Genomic DNA, 18,668 nt, shown 5'->3' on the forward strand with positions numbered 1-18,668 from the left:
AATTAATTCCCGGTATCCCGAAGCGATTGCATCACTTGAATGGAGTTGTGGGTACTTGCGAGTCTATTTGTGTGAAACCACAGCGATAATTACTTACGTTGACTTCGACAAATGTTGACATGATTCATGGCGGTTGCAGCGCTGGTAAAGATAGAGACACACTGTATTCGGTCAGTAATAATAATAATAAATATCCTTGGACATTTTACACTGCGCTTCTAGTCCCAAACTAAGCAAGGCTTGTACTATGGGTACTAGACAACGGATATAAACATACTTAAATACTTTTTTTTTTGTAAATACATACTTATTATACATAGACAACACCCAGTCCAATACAAACAAATATGTTCATGCACACTAATGTTTGTACTGTGCGGGAATCGAACCCGCTACCTCCGGAATAGTAGTCCGTTTCGAACCACTACACCAAACGGTCAGTGGTTAGTTAGTTAGTTTATATGAATAGTTACCATGACGCAATTAATTAAATGACAGGTTTTTATTACCTGCAGTAGCAGGTAGTAGTAAGTACACACACACAACTTCCTTGATGCTATCTATTTATCTATCTATAGTAGCCTTTAGGGTTCGTCTTCGAACATAGGCCTCCTCTTCAATTTTTCACCGACTTCTGTCCCCGCCCCGGTCACTACGAAAAAGATACGTTCGTAGGTACTTATTCCAAAAGTCAAACAGCTATAAATCACTCATTTATTTACGAGTATAAGGCTAGGTTGCACCATCTTGCTTTAACTTTGACAAACGTCAAAAATCTGTCAAATTCCATACAAAAACACCAGTTATCGCTATAGTTATGGTCAAAGTTAGATGGTGCAACTCAGCTAAAATATACTGAGAGACTAGAGATCAAAGTATTCATTCGGGATACACAGCAATACACTTTTATTCCACTAACTACTCGTAGTGTATCTCCAGCCTAACCCCAACTCATCGGTCTGACATTGTAGTATAGTAACAATGGTCCACTCTCGCCAACAAACAAACAACAAGATGTAGTCGGATTTGACGCGGTTTTTACTATTCCGAATGCTCAGGTGAAATGAAACGCGTTAGCCAAATGGGTTTAGTTTGTGATGCGGAAAAAGAATAAAAAGAAACTCAGTTACGAGTATTTAGATGCTAAAAATGGTTCAGCTTTTAGCAGGTTTACTTCCAATATGAGTCAATTAAATGTCTTCTCTTTCAAGTTATCAATGACATTAATTAGTAATGTAGAGTTTTCATAGACGTCAAATGGGGTGAATAATAACAAATATTATTCTCCGTTCCTTCATTTAATAATAAATAACAAGATCTAAAATGTTTTAATCGAAAATCTTGTATCTCATCTAAGAAAGCCTTGACACCCCGCAAACTAGGTAGTGACTTTTCATCGACCATCAGTTTGTAGTCAGCGCCGCGGCAGCGGGGTGTCTTATACTTTGCAGTCCAGGTTTTACAGAACACTATTATTTGACAATTGGTTTTCATTGTTTAGTAGAAAACGGAACTATTCGTACCTCTCGTTCCCACCGCTGCAACTCCTGTGTAGTCAGAATCTACAGTTTTACTGCTAGCTAACAAAAACACAAACAGTGAATTTTTGTCCCGGGGGAAAGTTAAACTGTTATTGAACCCGCAACGGAATAATTTAGTAGAAGTGATAACTAACCTCCCTTTTTGTTTGTTACAGCGAGCGGTGCGCTCGCAGCCGGCACCATTGCGTCTCCATGGAGCACGCCGGCCGGCGCGCCCGACACCAACGGCTCGGGCGGCGCCGATGCCAAACACCTGGATGTCGGCGATGCGAGCGACGACGAGAAGGTACTGCCACCATAATTTAAAACTTATGAACTTAGACGACGAATGAAAGTCGCCCGACACCATCGGCTCGACGTCAGCGATGCGAGCGACGACGAGAAGGTACTGCTGCCACAACCCTAGAATACTTTTATTGTCATCAGATCATTAGTTACCATCGCATGAGCACGCCGCCATGTCTCAAACTTACCTACAAGGGCTACAAGTAGAGAATTTTGCCTATACCTTCCATGCTGGCCAGGTGGGTTAACTAGGCCTGATGTTCGCCCATTTGTCGCTTAGACGCCTATTCTAACGTAAGGAAAAAGTAGGTATGATGCTATTCTACTTTGCCGGAACCATACGGCCACACAGCTTCAAATACTCATTGTATATCCGGCAATGTTAGTGACAGTCATTAACTCTACCCCATATATTGCCCCCACTCAGACTCTTATGGCTACTGCCTACTGCCACTAACTTTTCTCTCTCATCATCATCCTTTTAATCTCTATCACCGAGTGTCGGTCTAATATATTCAGAGACCAATCAGGTACTCCTACTAATACAGCACATGTACAATAGTCAAATATTAATATTGTAACAGGATAACGCGTTTTGCCAGGCATTTCTATAAATAGGAACTTTTTAATATGAATATTAAATTATGTAGATTCTTCCTTTTCACATACGATAAATTCTAAATTATTTCACAATAGGTACATCCTACTAATATCAAACATGATCACCAATACCAATGAATTAATAAATCTCTATCAACTAAACTAAACAGACAATAAATTCAGTCGTCAATAAAGTGGGTTACTAATTTCTGTAGGAATTAACCCGTAAATATTGACTCCGGTTAGTGTAACCAAAACAGAAACGTTCATTTCGAGTGGTTTCAAGGAACCGTGATTCACGATGTTTTCGACGCCGGACCAAGACGAGGGCGGTTATTTTTATTTTCTTTTGAGAATAGAAGCGAGTCTATTAATTACAATGACGCACTCCACGCTTTGTGCGCAACTGAAACTGTAAGAGTAGGCGCACACCGTTGATTTTTAGATGGCCGATAGTTGTGCCCTATTTCAAATTGTATGAAGAATCGGCCAAATCGAATCGGCGTATGCTGGATTTCTATATTCAATCTTAATCCAAATTGGACGGATTTGGATTGTCAACTGTCAAATTTTAAACTGTTTTTGGCCAAAATATCTGCGGTTTTTGATGTTTTTACATTTTTATATTGTTTATAAGACTATTTAAACAATATTAAAGTGTAAATGCATCGAACATTTTGGAAATAAAATCTAAAACTGAATTCAATTTGACAGTTGTAATCCGGATTTGGAAAAGGATTGAATATAGGAATCGGGCGGTAGTGTGCGCACTCCCATACATGCCCATACTGATCAACTGCCCGACTAAACTATCGGCCGATGAAAAATCAACGGTCTGCGCCTACTCTAACAGCAGGCTCAGTAAGGAACATGTAATACTTTATTTTCCAAGTCTGGGGAATTGCAAAGAACATGTGCTTGAAGTTTTTCAAGTTTTTATCTTGTGTCTAATGCCCGTATTCACAAACGATGCTTGCTTAAGTGAAGCAGCAAATCTAACGCACAGCGTTGAATAGAGCTCTGAGATTGATCCGTGTGTCATAGTAATGTTTGTGATTAGCATAATATGCTATAATTTTTTTTTGACTCGCCAACATCGCTCACAGACAAGCTTTATAATTCTGTTTATTATTATAGAGCTTTCAAAGATACAGCTATTGAATTTTTTCGTAGAAAATTAGCTATTTAATTTTTCCTTGATGAAATGTTGATAAAATTATACTAATAGCTATTGTGTGTTTATGAAATGAAAACGATGTAGGTAGTTTGTTTACTTTTATCAATTCACGTAAAATCTATTGCATTATATCATAACACAAGCATATTAATTGCTTACTTTGGGGCTAGATGGCGCTGTGTGAGATTGTCCAAAGATATTTATTATTATTATTATATCAAGCATTTCCTCGTAATAAAGCAGAACCCTACTGTATTAAATTTCATTTTGTATCCGAATCTGAGGCGAAAAGGCGTAACATCAAACGTTACAACATCGTTTTATGACTAAATCGCGTTTTGTGATGTGCCCTTTAATTGATTGCGCAATTTAATTCGAGATTAAACACAAAGAAATTACTTCGAAATGAGCTCGATGTTGACAAGAGAGATCGAAGTAAACATAGATGCTATAGATTATGTTTTGGTTTGAAGTTGTTTATTAAAAGCAATTATTTATGGTCTTTCTAAGGAGTAGTAAGAATAATTTGATGTCGCACACGGAATTTTACAAATTATGTATTTCTTGTTTCGTGAAGTCATGATTTGGCAAGCAAAAGATTTTTCGCTAATGATTCACTTTATCGCCTATAAAAAGAAGTGAAAATAAACAAATGAGTCCGTGAAATAATGTACCTTTTATCCTAAATTATTGTTCTTTCCCTGGATTGTCTGAAAGAGATCGCTTCCTAACGATAGCACTAATCGTATTTAAATTTTGTATTCCTTTAATTGTATTTGCCAATTTGGTGTGGTGTGTAATTAATTTCTTATCTATCTACGAGTATAACGGCAAACGAGATCTTATAAAGACTGTAGGAAGGCGCTGGACGCGTGTTGTTACCAACCGGAAAATAGGAAATTTGAGGGAGGCCTATGTTTAGCAGTGGACGTCCCGTGGTCTGATCTGAATGATCGTCAAATTCAAATTCTATATTATTTATTTTTTTAGATTGTAGGCCCTTATTAGTAAACTTATATACGTACCTTCTTCTGTGGGTTCAGACAAAGTGCAAATTATAATCGCAAACCAGTCGAAAAGTGGTCGAAAAGCCCCTTTTTTGTATGGAGTTTTGACTGATTCGATTTTTGATTCGATCAAAAAGTGCGTTTTGTCTAGGGGGGCTGCTTCAACCACACCAACACGTGCAGATCGCTATCGCTGGCGCGATCATCGGCCAATGACAAGTCGCGCGTACTGTCATGGGTCGCGCGACCTGTCATTAGCTTATGATCGCGCCGGCGATGGCGATCGGCACGCGTTGGTGTGGTTGAAGCTTTTTTCTTCTTGATATTTCTATCTATTGACTAACAACCGCATTTCCAGGACTTGTCGGCGGCGGACGCGGAAGGAGTATGGAGTCCGGACATCGAACAGAGCTTCCAAGAGGCGCTGGCGATCTACCCTCCCTGCGGCCGGCGCAAGATCATCCTCTCCGATGAGGGCAAGATGTACGGTGAGTCCGGACATGTTAGAGTACCCTTTAGCACTTCATTGTCGACCAAAGTCAAAACCATTATTTAATACCCACTTCATGTCAAAGCTCACTGCTCTTTATGTACGGTCAGTCCGAACAAGCTGTCCGAATAAGCCCTTTGGCACTTCATCATCAGCAAATTTTAATATCAATCCGTTATTGGACAAGGTTTGATTTAATCCAAATCCACGGCAAACTTTATGACTGCACTGTATGATTGTTTATTTTTGCCGTTCATGCAGATGTACGGTGAGTCCGGGCATACTAGAGTTGAGAACCCTTTAGCACTAAATCATCGACCAAAGTCAACCCATTATTGGACAAAGTTTGGTTTAATCCCAATCCATGGCAAACGGCACGTCACTGCACTGTATGATTGTTAATTTTTGTCGTTTCTGTTCATGCAGATATACTGTGAGTCCGGACATGCTAGAGTACCCTTTAGCACTTAATCATCGACCAAAATCAACCCATTATTCGACAAAGTTTGGTTTAATCCCATTCCATGGCAAAACTCACTGCTCTTTATGAACAGTGAGTCCAGGCGTGCGCGGTACTTTATTTAAGCCCTTTAGTACTTATCAGCCAAACTCGATCTGTTATTGGACAAAATTTGATTGAAACCCCAATTCACGGCAGCTCACTGTTCTCCAATGTACACTTTACCCATTTGGTAGCTTTTATTTCATCATTATCACTAAATTTTAGTCTCCACTAAAGAAGCATGAGCCCCTCCAATTGAGCAGAAGTAAATGAAGGATGAAACTTCTCTAAGAGCTAAAACAATTGACCCGTAATGGATTCAGCATATCACTTTCGCCGCGCTCACGCGTGTAACCTCCCGTATCGAGGACCGCTTACTCCAACATTGCGTACATGTCAATTTTGTTGTATTATGAAGCGGTATCAAGGCCAATGAACAATGGCCGAGGCACGAGACAAAGCCATAGGTATTGATGCCAAGCCGACAAAGCGGTTTGCGCAATAGGATTCCGGGGAGACGTGAACCGACAATAATTATCTCGATCTGACCGAGTCCCGGTTTCGTGGAAAGTACGTGTGCTTCACCCGTTCGCAAATATTAATTCAGTAGGTATTTAATCATATAATAACTTCATTTAACCGGGGACGGCATCTACTGTTCTACTACACCATCAAGTCTAGTGTGATTGTTGTGAGATGATTAATTTTGTCATTGAATTTCTGCTGAAATGAGTTGCACGCAAATAACACAAAGGATCTTTTAATGGCTTTAAACATCCGATTTTGACTTTAACAATTTAGAAAGCGAATTATAAGTAGCTGATTAGTTAAAAACTCATCTAAGAGCCAGGAAGCGGCGAAGTTATTTTAATTATGGCGTTTATGATCTTGGGAAGTGTTGAACTCGATATAAACAAAAGCTCCTCTAAGACTGGCGTGGAAAGCGAATTTTTTCACGTTACAGTGTTAAGGAAGCTCGTTAACGCGACGTGACGATTGCTACAAAAATAAACCTTTTGCCCTCGGTAAATTAACAGCTGGGGAAATCCTCAGCTTCTGTTATATATGACTTGTTTATCTAAGATATTGGCGGTGAAAATGAGGAATTGAATTTTGAAAGATTATCGGACGATGATAAAATATTGTAGCAAATCCATTTCCAGGAATTTCGCCTGAATTTTTTTATCGAAAATCGGTAATATTCCGAGAAACTGGTTTTGTGTCACGAATTTAGGAATGAATTGAACTTATGTTTTAACGCCTCCATAGACCCAGTAGCTGAAGAGTTTAACTCAGACGACCTCGAAGTCTTGAATTCGATTCCAAAGTCAGACTGACATAATTGTATGTATATTTTGCTCCCTCGAACTTTGGGGACAATGCAAGCTTTCAACTGATTTTCAGAAAATAAAGAAGTATGACTGTACCTACTTTGGTATGTCAAGCCGCTAGTATAATACTGCAGCATCAAAAATCTGCCCTTGACCAAGTAATTTCATTGAAGCGCAAATGAAAACATTATACATACCATTAGGATCTAAACAATAAACACTAGCGAAGTCAACGATCAGTGCCGTAACGTAGTGTATTTTAATATCGTGGAAAACAATTGACGTCAGACAATTACTACTAAGGGCTAGGCGTTACAGCCGGACACCCATTACTCGGGGCACATTAAGCTCGCTTTTAATTAAAGGACTGCCCGTCCCGCCAAATGGAATTACTAAACAAATTCGCCACAAGCGATGTGTCCACCTTAAGTGATTTAATAGACGGAAAGAAATGCCATGTTTTAATTGCTAAATCTTAACCGGATTCTGGACGAAATTAGAGGTACAGGTCGTTTTGGAGGGTTACTTGGATGCTGAGCATTTTTGTGCCATCGTGATTTAATTATCACAGCCCTTTACTGGGTTAATGCAGAAGAAAGCATCTCGTATGACATTTCAGAAATTAATATATCCACCTCGCAAACCACAAGCCACTGAAAACGATTGTCTTTTGTTTTTTTTTTACTTGTATGAAGGATTGATGACGTAAAACTCAATGCACGTCTCCGTAGCTTATTTCCTTTTTGAAGCACAATTAAACTCCAAATCAATCACATTTAGCTGTCAATTGCTTATGGAGGGTGTGCTGATGCTCCATTATTCCCTTTATTGCGTGACACTTACATTGCCCAATAAAATGTAAAGGACCCTATATTTAGACGGTACACTATAATTGCGTCGCGCGTCGTGGACAATATATGGCGACATTACTCGCGGACGTGTCCCGCGGAGCTTAATCTAGCGACTGGAAGACACCCTCTGTCCTCTCATGTCCACTCACCCCTCTGTAGAGTCGACTTTCGTAGCTGTCTTTTATTTTCAGTCTTATTTTACTACGGAGTTGTCACTTCTTGACTTCTGACTTTGATCAGTAGGCTTGTACAGCCACAGTTGATAGAGTGTTTTAATGTTATTGTTAATTACTGAGAAACACACAAGTATTTGTTGTAAGCCCAAGTAAAGAGGCGTGTAGAGATTGTAAATCGAGGGCGGAAATGCGAACAAATAATAGAGCTGTGTAATTCTTATAATGTTGACCTTAAACCTGTTGTTTTAAATTTTTGAAGTTTAAACTCCGTATTAGCATTTGGTATTTGGTTGTAGGTTATTTGTTTCTTAAAAAGATGACGCAAAAGATTAAACAAGTCTTGGCAAAATGATCAAATAAAAAGATATGAATAAAGTTTGAGAATTAATATCGACTGCATGAAGTTCAACTGAACTGAACTAAGTGGCAGTTTAAAAAAATAATTTCGTGTTTTCTTTCTATAAATAGATTCATCTAAATCTAGCTTACACCCTTGTCGTCCCGCTTTCTTCAGTGTATTATGGAACTCAAGAATGGTGGTATTTTCGTGTTCATTCACGTTTCCACAAGACGTAACTGGAAACGCTTCATAATAAGTGTAGATTCCAGAAACTGGAAAGGAGTTTTACTATTTTTCTTTATTCTGAGTTTCGAAGTGCTCTAGGAGTAAGTGTCGTTACTTGCTTGATTCGCGGAAATAAACGCTTTCAAAAGGAATTACAGTTTGAAAGTTGAAATACTTTCTTATCCCACTTGGCTTCAAGCTTTTAATGTAGGCTCTTCCACACACGTTTGTCGTTTTAGTAAATAACTGAAATGTGACTCGAAAATATAAAAAGAAAATGTACGTCGTATTCTTACGTTTACTTATGTTGAGCATTTATTCATGTTTCGTGAACAGAATCACTGGAAAATTTCTTACTTGAAATATCTCACTTCTACTCTCAATGGCTTAGTTTTGTTTTGTGAATGTAAAAAAGTTAATGATTGCACTTAATTTCGCTATTGTAGACTATTGCAATCATGGTAACAGATCAAAATAAAAATCACTTGCACGCAACAGTATGTAAGACTGAGATAGAACACAAGATAGAGACAGACAAAAAGTTTCAACGTACAAACAAAAACAATCCGTAAAAGTCCGACACGTTCCAAAGCCGATCAAGCACTTCACAGAACTCCAGTACCCGAAGTTCCCTTATCATGTTACCTTGTTGTGCTTCTAATAGAGATCCCGATTGTTATAATTACTGTGACGGGAACTATTCCAATCAATCGCATCTTAACCTGTGATTAGGAGTTGGGACTTTGGGAGTCGCGTAATAGTTGAATGTGGGAAGTTACTGGTGCGTTGCAGCGAACAAAGACTTGCTGCTGCTACTCCTGTGGCGTGTTCGTGAGTTAAGACATTCAAAACCGCTCAATATCCTGGGAGTATGAAAGTTTCGTCGGCGCACGGCTTCACGTGGTCCGGGGGGGTGGGGGGGCTCGGGAGGGCTAAACTATGCGAAGAATGCGCAATTAGTGAGCGAGCGAGCGTGTAAGGGGCCCGGCCGCGCCGCTAGGCGGCGAACGCAGTAAGAAAATATAAAGAAGGGGCGGGCCACCACCCGTTGTTTAGCGCCCCGCCCGCCCTGGGCATAACTCCCGATTGTCTCCCAAGAAATCCTCCTTAGACCCGTCGCAACCCTTTCGTAGGATTCGCATCGCATAGCTCCTGTTTGGGTCAGCGTGAATTTCTTCCACGAATCCAGATACAAGTCAAATTCTAATGTTTCTTTTATTGGGCATGGTTCTTTGAACTGAAATTTATGCTTGACTTGAAATCTTCTTGCAACGTCTATTTTTAATCTTCTCTTTCATATCTTTTATTGCCTTAGGTTCATGGTTTTCTGAACTTGAAATCATTATTTTGAGTTTAAATATCATTACTAAATGGTTTATTTGATCATAATGTAAACGCATAAATTCTAGCCGAAAAACAATCATGAGACCATCCGCAAGTAGGTACGGCGTTAATGTATTTCTGATGGATCTCCAATACCTTAGTTGATGAATAAATTACCTAAGTAGTAATAAATCCGTTTTATTTATAGCTGAAAAGTATAATAAAAATATCTACGCCCACATTACAACGTAAATAAAAAAAGACGTTCGAACAAGATATCAATGTCGAAGTGATTAAATAAATGAAAATGGTATTTTGAACGTAACTGAAGAAATTGTTTAATATTCATACGCGGCGCGCACACGCACAATTTCATCTGAAGCGCGCGAGAGCGCTGGCAGTGGACCAAATTAACCAACTAACGAACTAATAAATAATGATCTCTTGTTTTTCTACTCTGTGTGGAATAGAAACGTCCCGAGTTGATCCCTCTGCACCGCTATTAATAGAGATGCATACGACGATTCGGGTGAAAGCACTCTTAATTCGCGTCCGATGTCACATGGAAGCCACGTTTATACGGTGTGTTTATCCTCTAACTAATTCGGCCTAACAGTAATTTGTTAGAGTGGCCGCACTTACTAATTTTAGCTTAACACCCGCCGTGAAAAGTTTACGCCGCACAGTGGTCTGAAAATGAAGCTCCCATACCATAGAAACTTAATGTCAGAAATTAATAAATAAAAATATGTATTGTGTTTAGTATACCTCCCTTTGTCTTACTAATATAGTATAAAGGGTATGAGTAGCTCCATGTGTGAGAAAAAAAATATTTTTATTTTTTTTGTATGGAAAAAAACACTTAAAGTGGATTTTTTTAAAACTGAATAGAACTGAAGGGCTGGTACTCACATGAGCTATTGCACCATACATGGCGATCAAGATGACATACAATTCTTGTGCCGTTGGGTGCCGCTTTGCATGTAGCAAGCTTTGGAAATTTTGAATTTTCGGTAGGTGATCTTTCAAGTCTTTGATGTTATTTTATGAAGTTATTAACCGCTTTTAATACTAGAATAATATGTAAATTAATACTCATATAACTAGGAATATACTAGGGATATTTTTAAATAATTTTTATTTTGAAAATATAAAAAGATAAAAAGTTTAATCATTTAATGAAGTAACCAACCAGTTGGTAACTGACATTGTTATTAGTTACTAACCGGCTAATGACGTTTTAATGAAAATAATAGAAATCAATATTGATTAAATAAACAACTTAAAAAATCGAACTGCCTAATAGGCCCATAGAATTACATTTGAAATCGGAAATAATTCCTACAAAAGATTTTATTGTTTTAATGGCTTCATTTGTTACTCATTATGACTATCCTAAATTTTCGACTTCGATGGAGTTGTGCTTAAGTGGTAGGGCCCCCGAAAGGGTCGTTTTTTCGGTTTTACGGTTATATCGCGTAAAGGACTTACCCTATCAAAAACTGGTCTTCATGACGGTTGAAGGGCATTTATTAATCCTGCATTGAATAAGACCAAATTCATAATACATAATATTATGTATTGGACAAACCGTTCTCGTGCTTACCTTCGAAAAAGTACAAAATGTACAGTCACGGAATGAAAAGGTTCGTCAGTTTTCAAATTGATTCCTTCAACGAATCACGAGCACATATTACCTTTTAAAACTATGTTACAGAATAATCTCGAGTTAGAGAAAATAATCTTTAACTGTTCGACAGTAAAGTTCAAAATTATTCAGATCAAAGTTGTTTGACGACTTAACTTGTCAAGAAGATTATTATGATTGATAAACTAAAACCTTCTTGTTGGTTCAACCTGCCATTATCTATTAAATAAAAAAACTACATTTTGTAACATCGCACTGATGGGATAGAAAAATAAACAAGCAAAACTTTATTCGTTAGCAAACGTCATACCTATTTATTTAAATGTTAGCATCACTGTTTCTTGCACGGTTATGTTGGCAGGTTTGACTCTTACAGTCCCTAGTGCAAGCGAAAACCGACACTAAGGTGACGAACCTTTTCATTCCGCGACTGTACGTATAATTATTGACCCTCTCTACGTCCAATGGCTCGTCACTCGCAGGCTCCCAAGCCTTGTAAAGGGCCGACTCAACCAGTTTAACCCTGTCAAGGCTTAAGAGCTGGATGCACCTATCCTTGTTTGTCCCAGCCGTTCCTTAACTGCGGTTACTGCACCTCTTTCTTGCACTCTCCTGAACGATTCTGTGTTACCATACCAGGCATCGATTAGGCAACGTATCGAATGGCTGGGACGAACAAGGATAGGCGCATCCAGCTCGTAAGCCTTGACAGGGTTACACTGGTTGAGGCGGTCCTTTTCAAAACTTGGAATCCTGCGGGTATCGAGCCATTGGACGTGGAGAGGATCATTAATTATACGTACATTTTGTACTTTTTCGAAGATAATCACGAGAACGGTTTGTCCAAAACATATGAATTTAGTCTTATTAAATGCCCTTCAACCGTCATGAAGACCAGTTTTTGATAGGGTAAGTCCTTTACGCGATATAACCGTAAAACCGAAAAAACGCCCCTTTCGGGGGCCCCCACCACTTAAGCACAACTCCGTCGAAGTCGAAAATTTAGGATAGTCTTAATGGGTAACAAATGAAGCCATTAAAATAATAAAATCTTATGTAGGAATTATTTCCGATTTCAAATGTAATTCTATTGGCCTATTAGGCAGTTCGATTTTTTAAGTTGTTTATTTAATAAATATTGATTTCTATTATTTTCATTAAAACGTCATTAGCAGGTTAGTAACTAATAACAATGTCAGTGGTTAGTAACTAGTATAGTCTGGTCCGTGAGCACGTAGAATTTTGTCCAATGACCCCAAGCTACCCATCCTTATCGCTCGCGCGTAATTATGTTGCTATCGCGCTCGCACACTCACTGCGGGTGCCCGTCGCACAGTCGCGACAGCAATATAATTACGTGCGAGCGATAAGGATGGGTAGCTAGGGGTCATTGGAAAAAATTCTACGTGCTCACGGACCAGGCTTTAGCAGGTTAGTAACTAATAACAATGTCTACCAACTGGTTGGTTACTTCATTCAATGATTAAACTTTTTATTTTTTATATTTACAAAATAAAAATTATTTAAAAATATCCCTAATACATTCCTAGTTATATGAGTATTAATTTACATACTATTCTCGTATTGAAAGCGATTAATAACTTCATAAAATAACATCAAGGACATGAAAGATCACCTACCGAAAATTCAAAATTTTCAAAGCTTGCTACGTGCAAAGCGGCACCCAACGGCACAAGAATTGTATGTCATCTTGATCGCCATGTATGGTGCAATAGCTCATGTGAGTACCAGCCCTTCAGTTCTATTCAGTTTTAAAAAAATCTACTTTAAGTGTTTTTTTCCATACAAAAAAAATAAAAATATTTTTTTTCTCACACATGGAGCTACTCATACCCTTTATACTATATTAATAAAACAAAGGGAGGTATACTAAACACAATACATATTTTTATTTATTAATTTCTGACATTAAGTTTCTATGGTATGGGAGCTTCATTTTCAGATCACTGTGCGCCGGTGCCATAATTTCGAAGCGATTTCAAGAATGTTTGCCTTAACAGTCTTCAAGAGTTTCTTTTGCGAGCTCGTAGTCGACTCTTTAATTTCGAGTTTAATGGCAGAATAAGGTAGAATTATAATTTTTGGTTTTGAATTTGAGCTCTCATCTTCGGAAATAAGTAGGGATAAAACAAATGAAAAATACGAAGACTTGAAACCTAAAAGATGTTTTGTTATTCTAATTAGTTAGGTACTTGGTCGAGAATAGTACAGATCACATAAAAATCTTTAATGATAAAGGGATACAAATAAATTCTAGTTCTTTAATAAAAAGCATCCCTTTCGTCGTTAAGAGAAATCATGAATACTGTGTCCACCTTTAATTCACAGTATTTTCCCTTTTCATTACAATAAAATCAACATTACTGCATGGAAAGTGACAAAACATCTTTCATTTTTTTATGAAAAATTTCAAATTCAAAATTTTCCCGCCCGACTCTACAAAGAGACTTTTAGGCATTGACCATCGACGGAACATTTTCAAATCTTTAACCGTCCTTTACCATAGCGAAATTCGAGCGAGCAGTAGCGTACGGATAGTTAGACCATACGCGTCCGCCTCAACAAGCAAGCAAGGGTTAATTAAATTCGCACCAGCCGGCTCTCGTCGCCATCGCATTCCCCGAATTCAATGAGATTTCAATTTACTTTGGTCTGGTCTTCCTTTGCTGTCCGCAAATGAATACAGTCGAGTATTGGAGCGAATCAGCGCTCTAGTTTCTTTTAGGCTTCATGTACAACATGATACATTTTCTCTAGTCTCTACAGTGTATTTGACGGCTTGTGAAATGTTATTGGCTTTATTTTTTATGTTGAATGGAGTGGATCATTTGGCTCTTAATATAAATCTTACACTGTAGATGCGATCTATGATGAAATGATCTTGACTAGATGTTATCTATTTATATGTTGGTACCTTGAAAGCTACCCTAAGGCTTTCAATAATACCTTATCTAAAGATATCTGATCTCGATTTAACGTTGTCGTCATTACCAAATGAACTTGCAATATTAGGATCTGTCCACTGTATCTCTATAGGTACTATCTGAGACTGAATTTTTACAGTGACACCCATTTGTATTACAGTGTCGAGCATAAAATTCACCCCAACAACAGTTTCAATTTTACTCCAAACAATATCTCCCAAAACTTTTTAATAAACAAAACCACGGTTGAAAGCGCTCGAATTTCGGTTTCCAATGTTTATTTTCCGACTATCTATTAGGTAATGAAAATTGTTTAACAATGGCAGCTGGCACTGGGCGATCCACCCCGCATTCCGAACGAGCTGCAGTTTCAATCATTGAAAATAGCTATTCAAAATATTTTGAAAATTGTTTCATAACGGATCGGCGGGCGATGCGCCGAATCGCATTGTACGTGCGCTCTGATTCGGCATCCCAACTATTCCTCGGTTATGTCAATCGGCACATGATTCTCACCCCTTTTTACACTCGTGCAAGGGATGAACTGGGGCAACATTTTTGATATGTGACGTGCTAATAACTGTATTTTCTAACTTTATTTTTTCTACATGTTGTAAATTTTTCATTTAATCATGTTCTTACAAACTTTGTTATTAATTTAGTAAGAACTACTTCCAATAAATACTTTATTACTCCTACTGGAGTGTATGTTGACTAAAACAATTTTTTACTGTGGTGACCAATCTTCACTGGGCCCGCGTGGTAAAATATGGTCTAAACGGAATTCGAATGCGTAACCACTCTGGTTTTTTAGCCCAGTAACACAAACTACCAGGCTAGGCGGCCGTCAACTTTATTAATAAAATTTCCGTTTTGTTTATTGACTGGCATTCCGATCCTTTTCATATTATTTATTGCTCTGCTGGTATTTAAATTGTCAGCAAAATTGTTTAATGAAAACAGTTCATTTTTAATATTCGTCTGTATAGTTTGTATCTGACTTGATTAATTGAGCCATATTTGTCAAAATATGGCGGGTTATAACTATCACTAGATTCTGATCTCAGTTATTATAACCCATAAAATAACAGAAGAGGACCTCTGACTTGAAGTTCAAATCAGTTACAACTCTCAGAGTTTTAAAATACCTATGTACTGAAATTAACTCACGTTCCAATATTTTATACCTCCCCCCTGAAATAGTTCGGAATTAACGGCATGTTAATTAAATTAACGTGTTATTATTATTTTCCAGGAAGGAACGAGCTTATAGCGAGGTATATAAAACTAAGGACAGGCAAGACCCGCACGAGGAAACAAGTCTCCTCGCACATACAGGTGCTAGCTAGGAGAAAACTAAGGGAAATACAGGCCAAACTCAAAGTGGTAAGTTTACAGCTGAAATATCATCTGCATATACACTGCGCCGTTAGACACCCGGTAATTTTGTAAATTAAAAATTAAAATTGGCTGAAACAGTGATTAAATCGAAGATTTGTGTACCTACTATGTATTACAGAATAGAAAGTTAGATTTCAATGTTCATAATTCAGCTTTATTTGCAAAATTACCTGTCTCTACGGGCGTTAGAAATATTAATACGTTAGCTGCTAGATCTGTGCTAGACTGTGAAAATTGTATTATATGCTATGATCATATTAAAATTTGCGATTTTACGAGTATAATAGTCGATTCAATTTTCTGCGATTCGTTTGGCAAATAAAATTTCTTTTAAATGAATAACTGTCCGCAAAGAAGACACAATAGATAATAAATTAATTTGAGTCACATTCATACGGATTAGAGACATTATTAAATTCGAAGTCATCATAATATTTTACATTAAAAGCAGTGACAGAATGGAAAATAATCTGTTTAATTTGAAGTATCATTTAATTGGAGTGTAATAAATTGCAGACATGATTTAACCAATACATAGTCAGTTTGTATGTGTCAATAAAATTTTCTCTGACAGCACAGTCACAGACCTTGTAACGTTTCAGATGTTTTAAACTCGATCACGAAATGTTTTATTAGATACTGTAGCACTAAATGACGTATTTATTAAACATGGCCAATAAGTAGAGCTTGAATAAATGTTACTGGCATTGAAGTAGATTAGTGTGTAAATTAATAAGCCAGGTAGACATACTTGAGTCGACGTTGCCCGACCCTTCCCGTGATCCGGGGATGGCTAAGATTAATGTATAAAAGCTTATATCCCACAATAAGTTTATTAATTTGGTTCCGTTCGTTTTCAATATACGACGGTCGCTGAAATGAGCAGTAATTAAGAACTTATTTCTCAATATACTTTGGCTATTTTTACGAAGGAACAGAATGATGAAAAAAATTGTATTTCACTAAAAAGTTCATTATGCTTTAGCAATACCTTCTATTAGTTATCTTGTTTATATATTTATTTAGGTACAGCAACAGGACTCAATAAAGTATTCTCATTACAAACATGTAAAAAGGAAATGGCAATTCATATAATTTGCGACGCGTCGCTTAGACGAACCGAATACGCTAGCTATCAATATCTTCTACGGTAGATTTGATATTGTGCAGATGTTTATGTAAAATATTTAACTACTATCTATCACGCCATTTTTGTTGTGACTCAATTCGCGTAATTGATGGCAAAATTTTATCGATAAACTCATTGAGCTGCGTTTAAACCGTGATAGTAGATATCTCTGTAAAGACTCTCGCCCGTATTCACAAACATTACTATGAGATCTCACAGTGCGCGTGGACGCACAGGGTGACATACAAACCAATCACCAGAGCTATATTCAACGCTGTGCGTTCAATTGCAAGCATCGTTTGTGAATACGGGTGTAATTCTCAAGTCTCAAAACAACTGAACATCTAAGATGATGAGCCTATGAACCGTGGGCGAACAAATACCTAGATACCGTTAATTTGAATGTAAACAAAAGAAATCTAAAAACAACTGAACATCCAGGACGGGGGTATGATGAAAGAGAAAGCCATGCAGTCGATGAGCACGCTGTCGAGCGCGCAGATAGTGGCGGGCCTGCCGCACCCGGCCTACCACCACACGGTACCGCACTTGCTAACACTAGGGCCTTATTATGGGTGCTTAGTTGGAGTCATACTACGATAGATCTTAAAGATATTACAGCTATCCTTAATCCTAAAGACCAATAACTGTAGCTCTCAGCAGCCACCGGCAATCTGTAGTTCTCAGTCTCAGCCACCGGCTACAAAAAATTTTGTCTCTAGTATTGTTTACATTTATTTCCCAACACTATAGGCTCTTTTCGTGTATGTTACGCATAATGCTAACGTCTCCGTGTGAGAAATAGAGATGAATATAATAGAGAACGTACCTGAAAATGCGACAATTTTCAGATATTAAGTATCTGACTCTATTGGTCATGTTAACATCTAGGAATAAGTAACAAAAATCCACAAAACTTTTATGAAATGGAACATAAATTCCCTAGACACTATGGGACTTTAATTTCCATTAGCCATTGAAGTAGAACCGCTAATGATGCCAATAGTTTTCTTTTCGTAGACTGTTGGTAATAAAATTGTAGATAAATTGTGGACAATGTAATGGAGAATCCCAGCTAAGCACCTATAAATGGCCTTAGAATAAGCATGTCGTGTACGTTTGTCGCTTCTAAACTCGGCATGGCGCAGTGTTCACATAACAGAAGTGCTGCTTCACTCACAAACTTTAAAAAAACATTAAAACAAAACCGACACAAGTTGTCGCGAGCTAAATGTTTTTGTTGTACTCTTCATTAGAAATTAGGGATCACTTACTAAAATACGTAGATTGTAATTGATTACACGTTAAAAAATAACAACTTCACACGCTTGAAGTGTGCCAAATTAACCGACGAGCAAATAACAATGTAATAAGCTTTAGTTTGTCTGTCCGTGTGTAATATGACAACTTGTCAACTTATTTTCTTGTTTCTTTTCAGCAATTCTGGCAACCGGGCTTACAAGCTGGGACATCACAAGAGTAAGTATTTATGTTTTTAACTAGCTAGTCTTATTTAGCCGTGAAAAATAGTAACTTCAATACTTTCACTATGTGAGAAGGATTTATTTCCTTTTACAACACAACATCCTCGTACTTAGGTACAGTAGGTACTAACTTATTTCATTAAAGAAAAAATTCTGAAAAAATGCAGATGGTAGTTTTTCAGAAACGGGACTAATCCCACTCTCATTCTACAA

The 18,668-nt window shown here is 37.7% G+C and overlaps 1 protein-coding gene across 3 annotated transcripts in view; it reads left to right on the top strand.

Annotated features, from left to right (window-relative positions):
* Positions 1-18,668, top strand: part of LOC135073110 (protein scalloped) — a 94,391-nt gene that overhangs the window by 67,909 nt on the left and 7,814 nt on the right. For 2 of the 3 annotated variants that reach the window (XM_063967149.1, XM_063967150.1), the window contains 5 exons: positions 1,697-1,827; positions 4,969-5,098; positions 15,697-15,827; positions 17,413-17,511; positions 18,410-18,450. In XM_063967149.1, coding sequence (XP_063823219.1) covers positions 1,697-1,827; positions 4,969-5,098; positions 15,697-15,827; positions 17,413-17,511; positions 18,410-18,450 — 532 coding nt within the window. The remainder of the gene's footprint in view (positions 1-1,696; positions 1,828-4,968; positions 5,099-15,696; positions 15,828-17,412; positions 17,512-18,409; positions 18,451-18,668) is intronic. The other variant, XM_063967151.1, reaches the window with a different exon arrangement.

Source organism: Ostrinia nubilalis, chromosome 7 (assembly GCF_963855985.1).
Source record: "Ostrinia nubilalis chromosome 7, ilOstNubi1.1, whole genome shotgun sequence".
Lineage (NCBI taxonomy): Eukaryota > Metazoa > Arthropoda > Insecta > Lepidoptera > Crambidae > Ostrinia > Ostrinia nubilalis.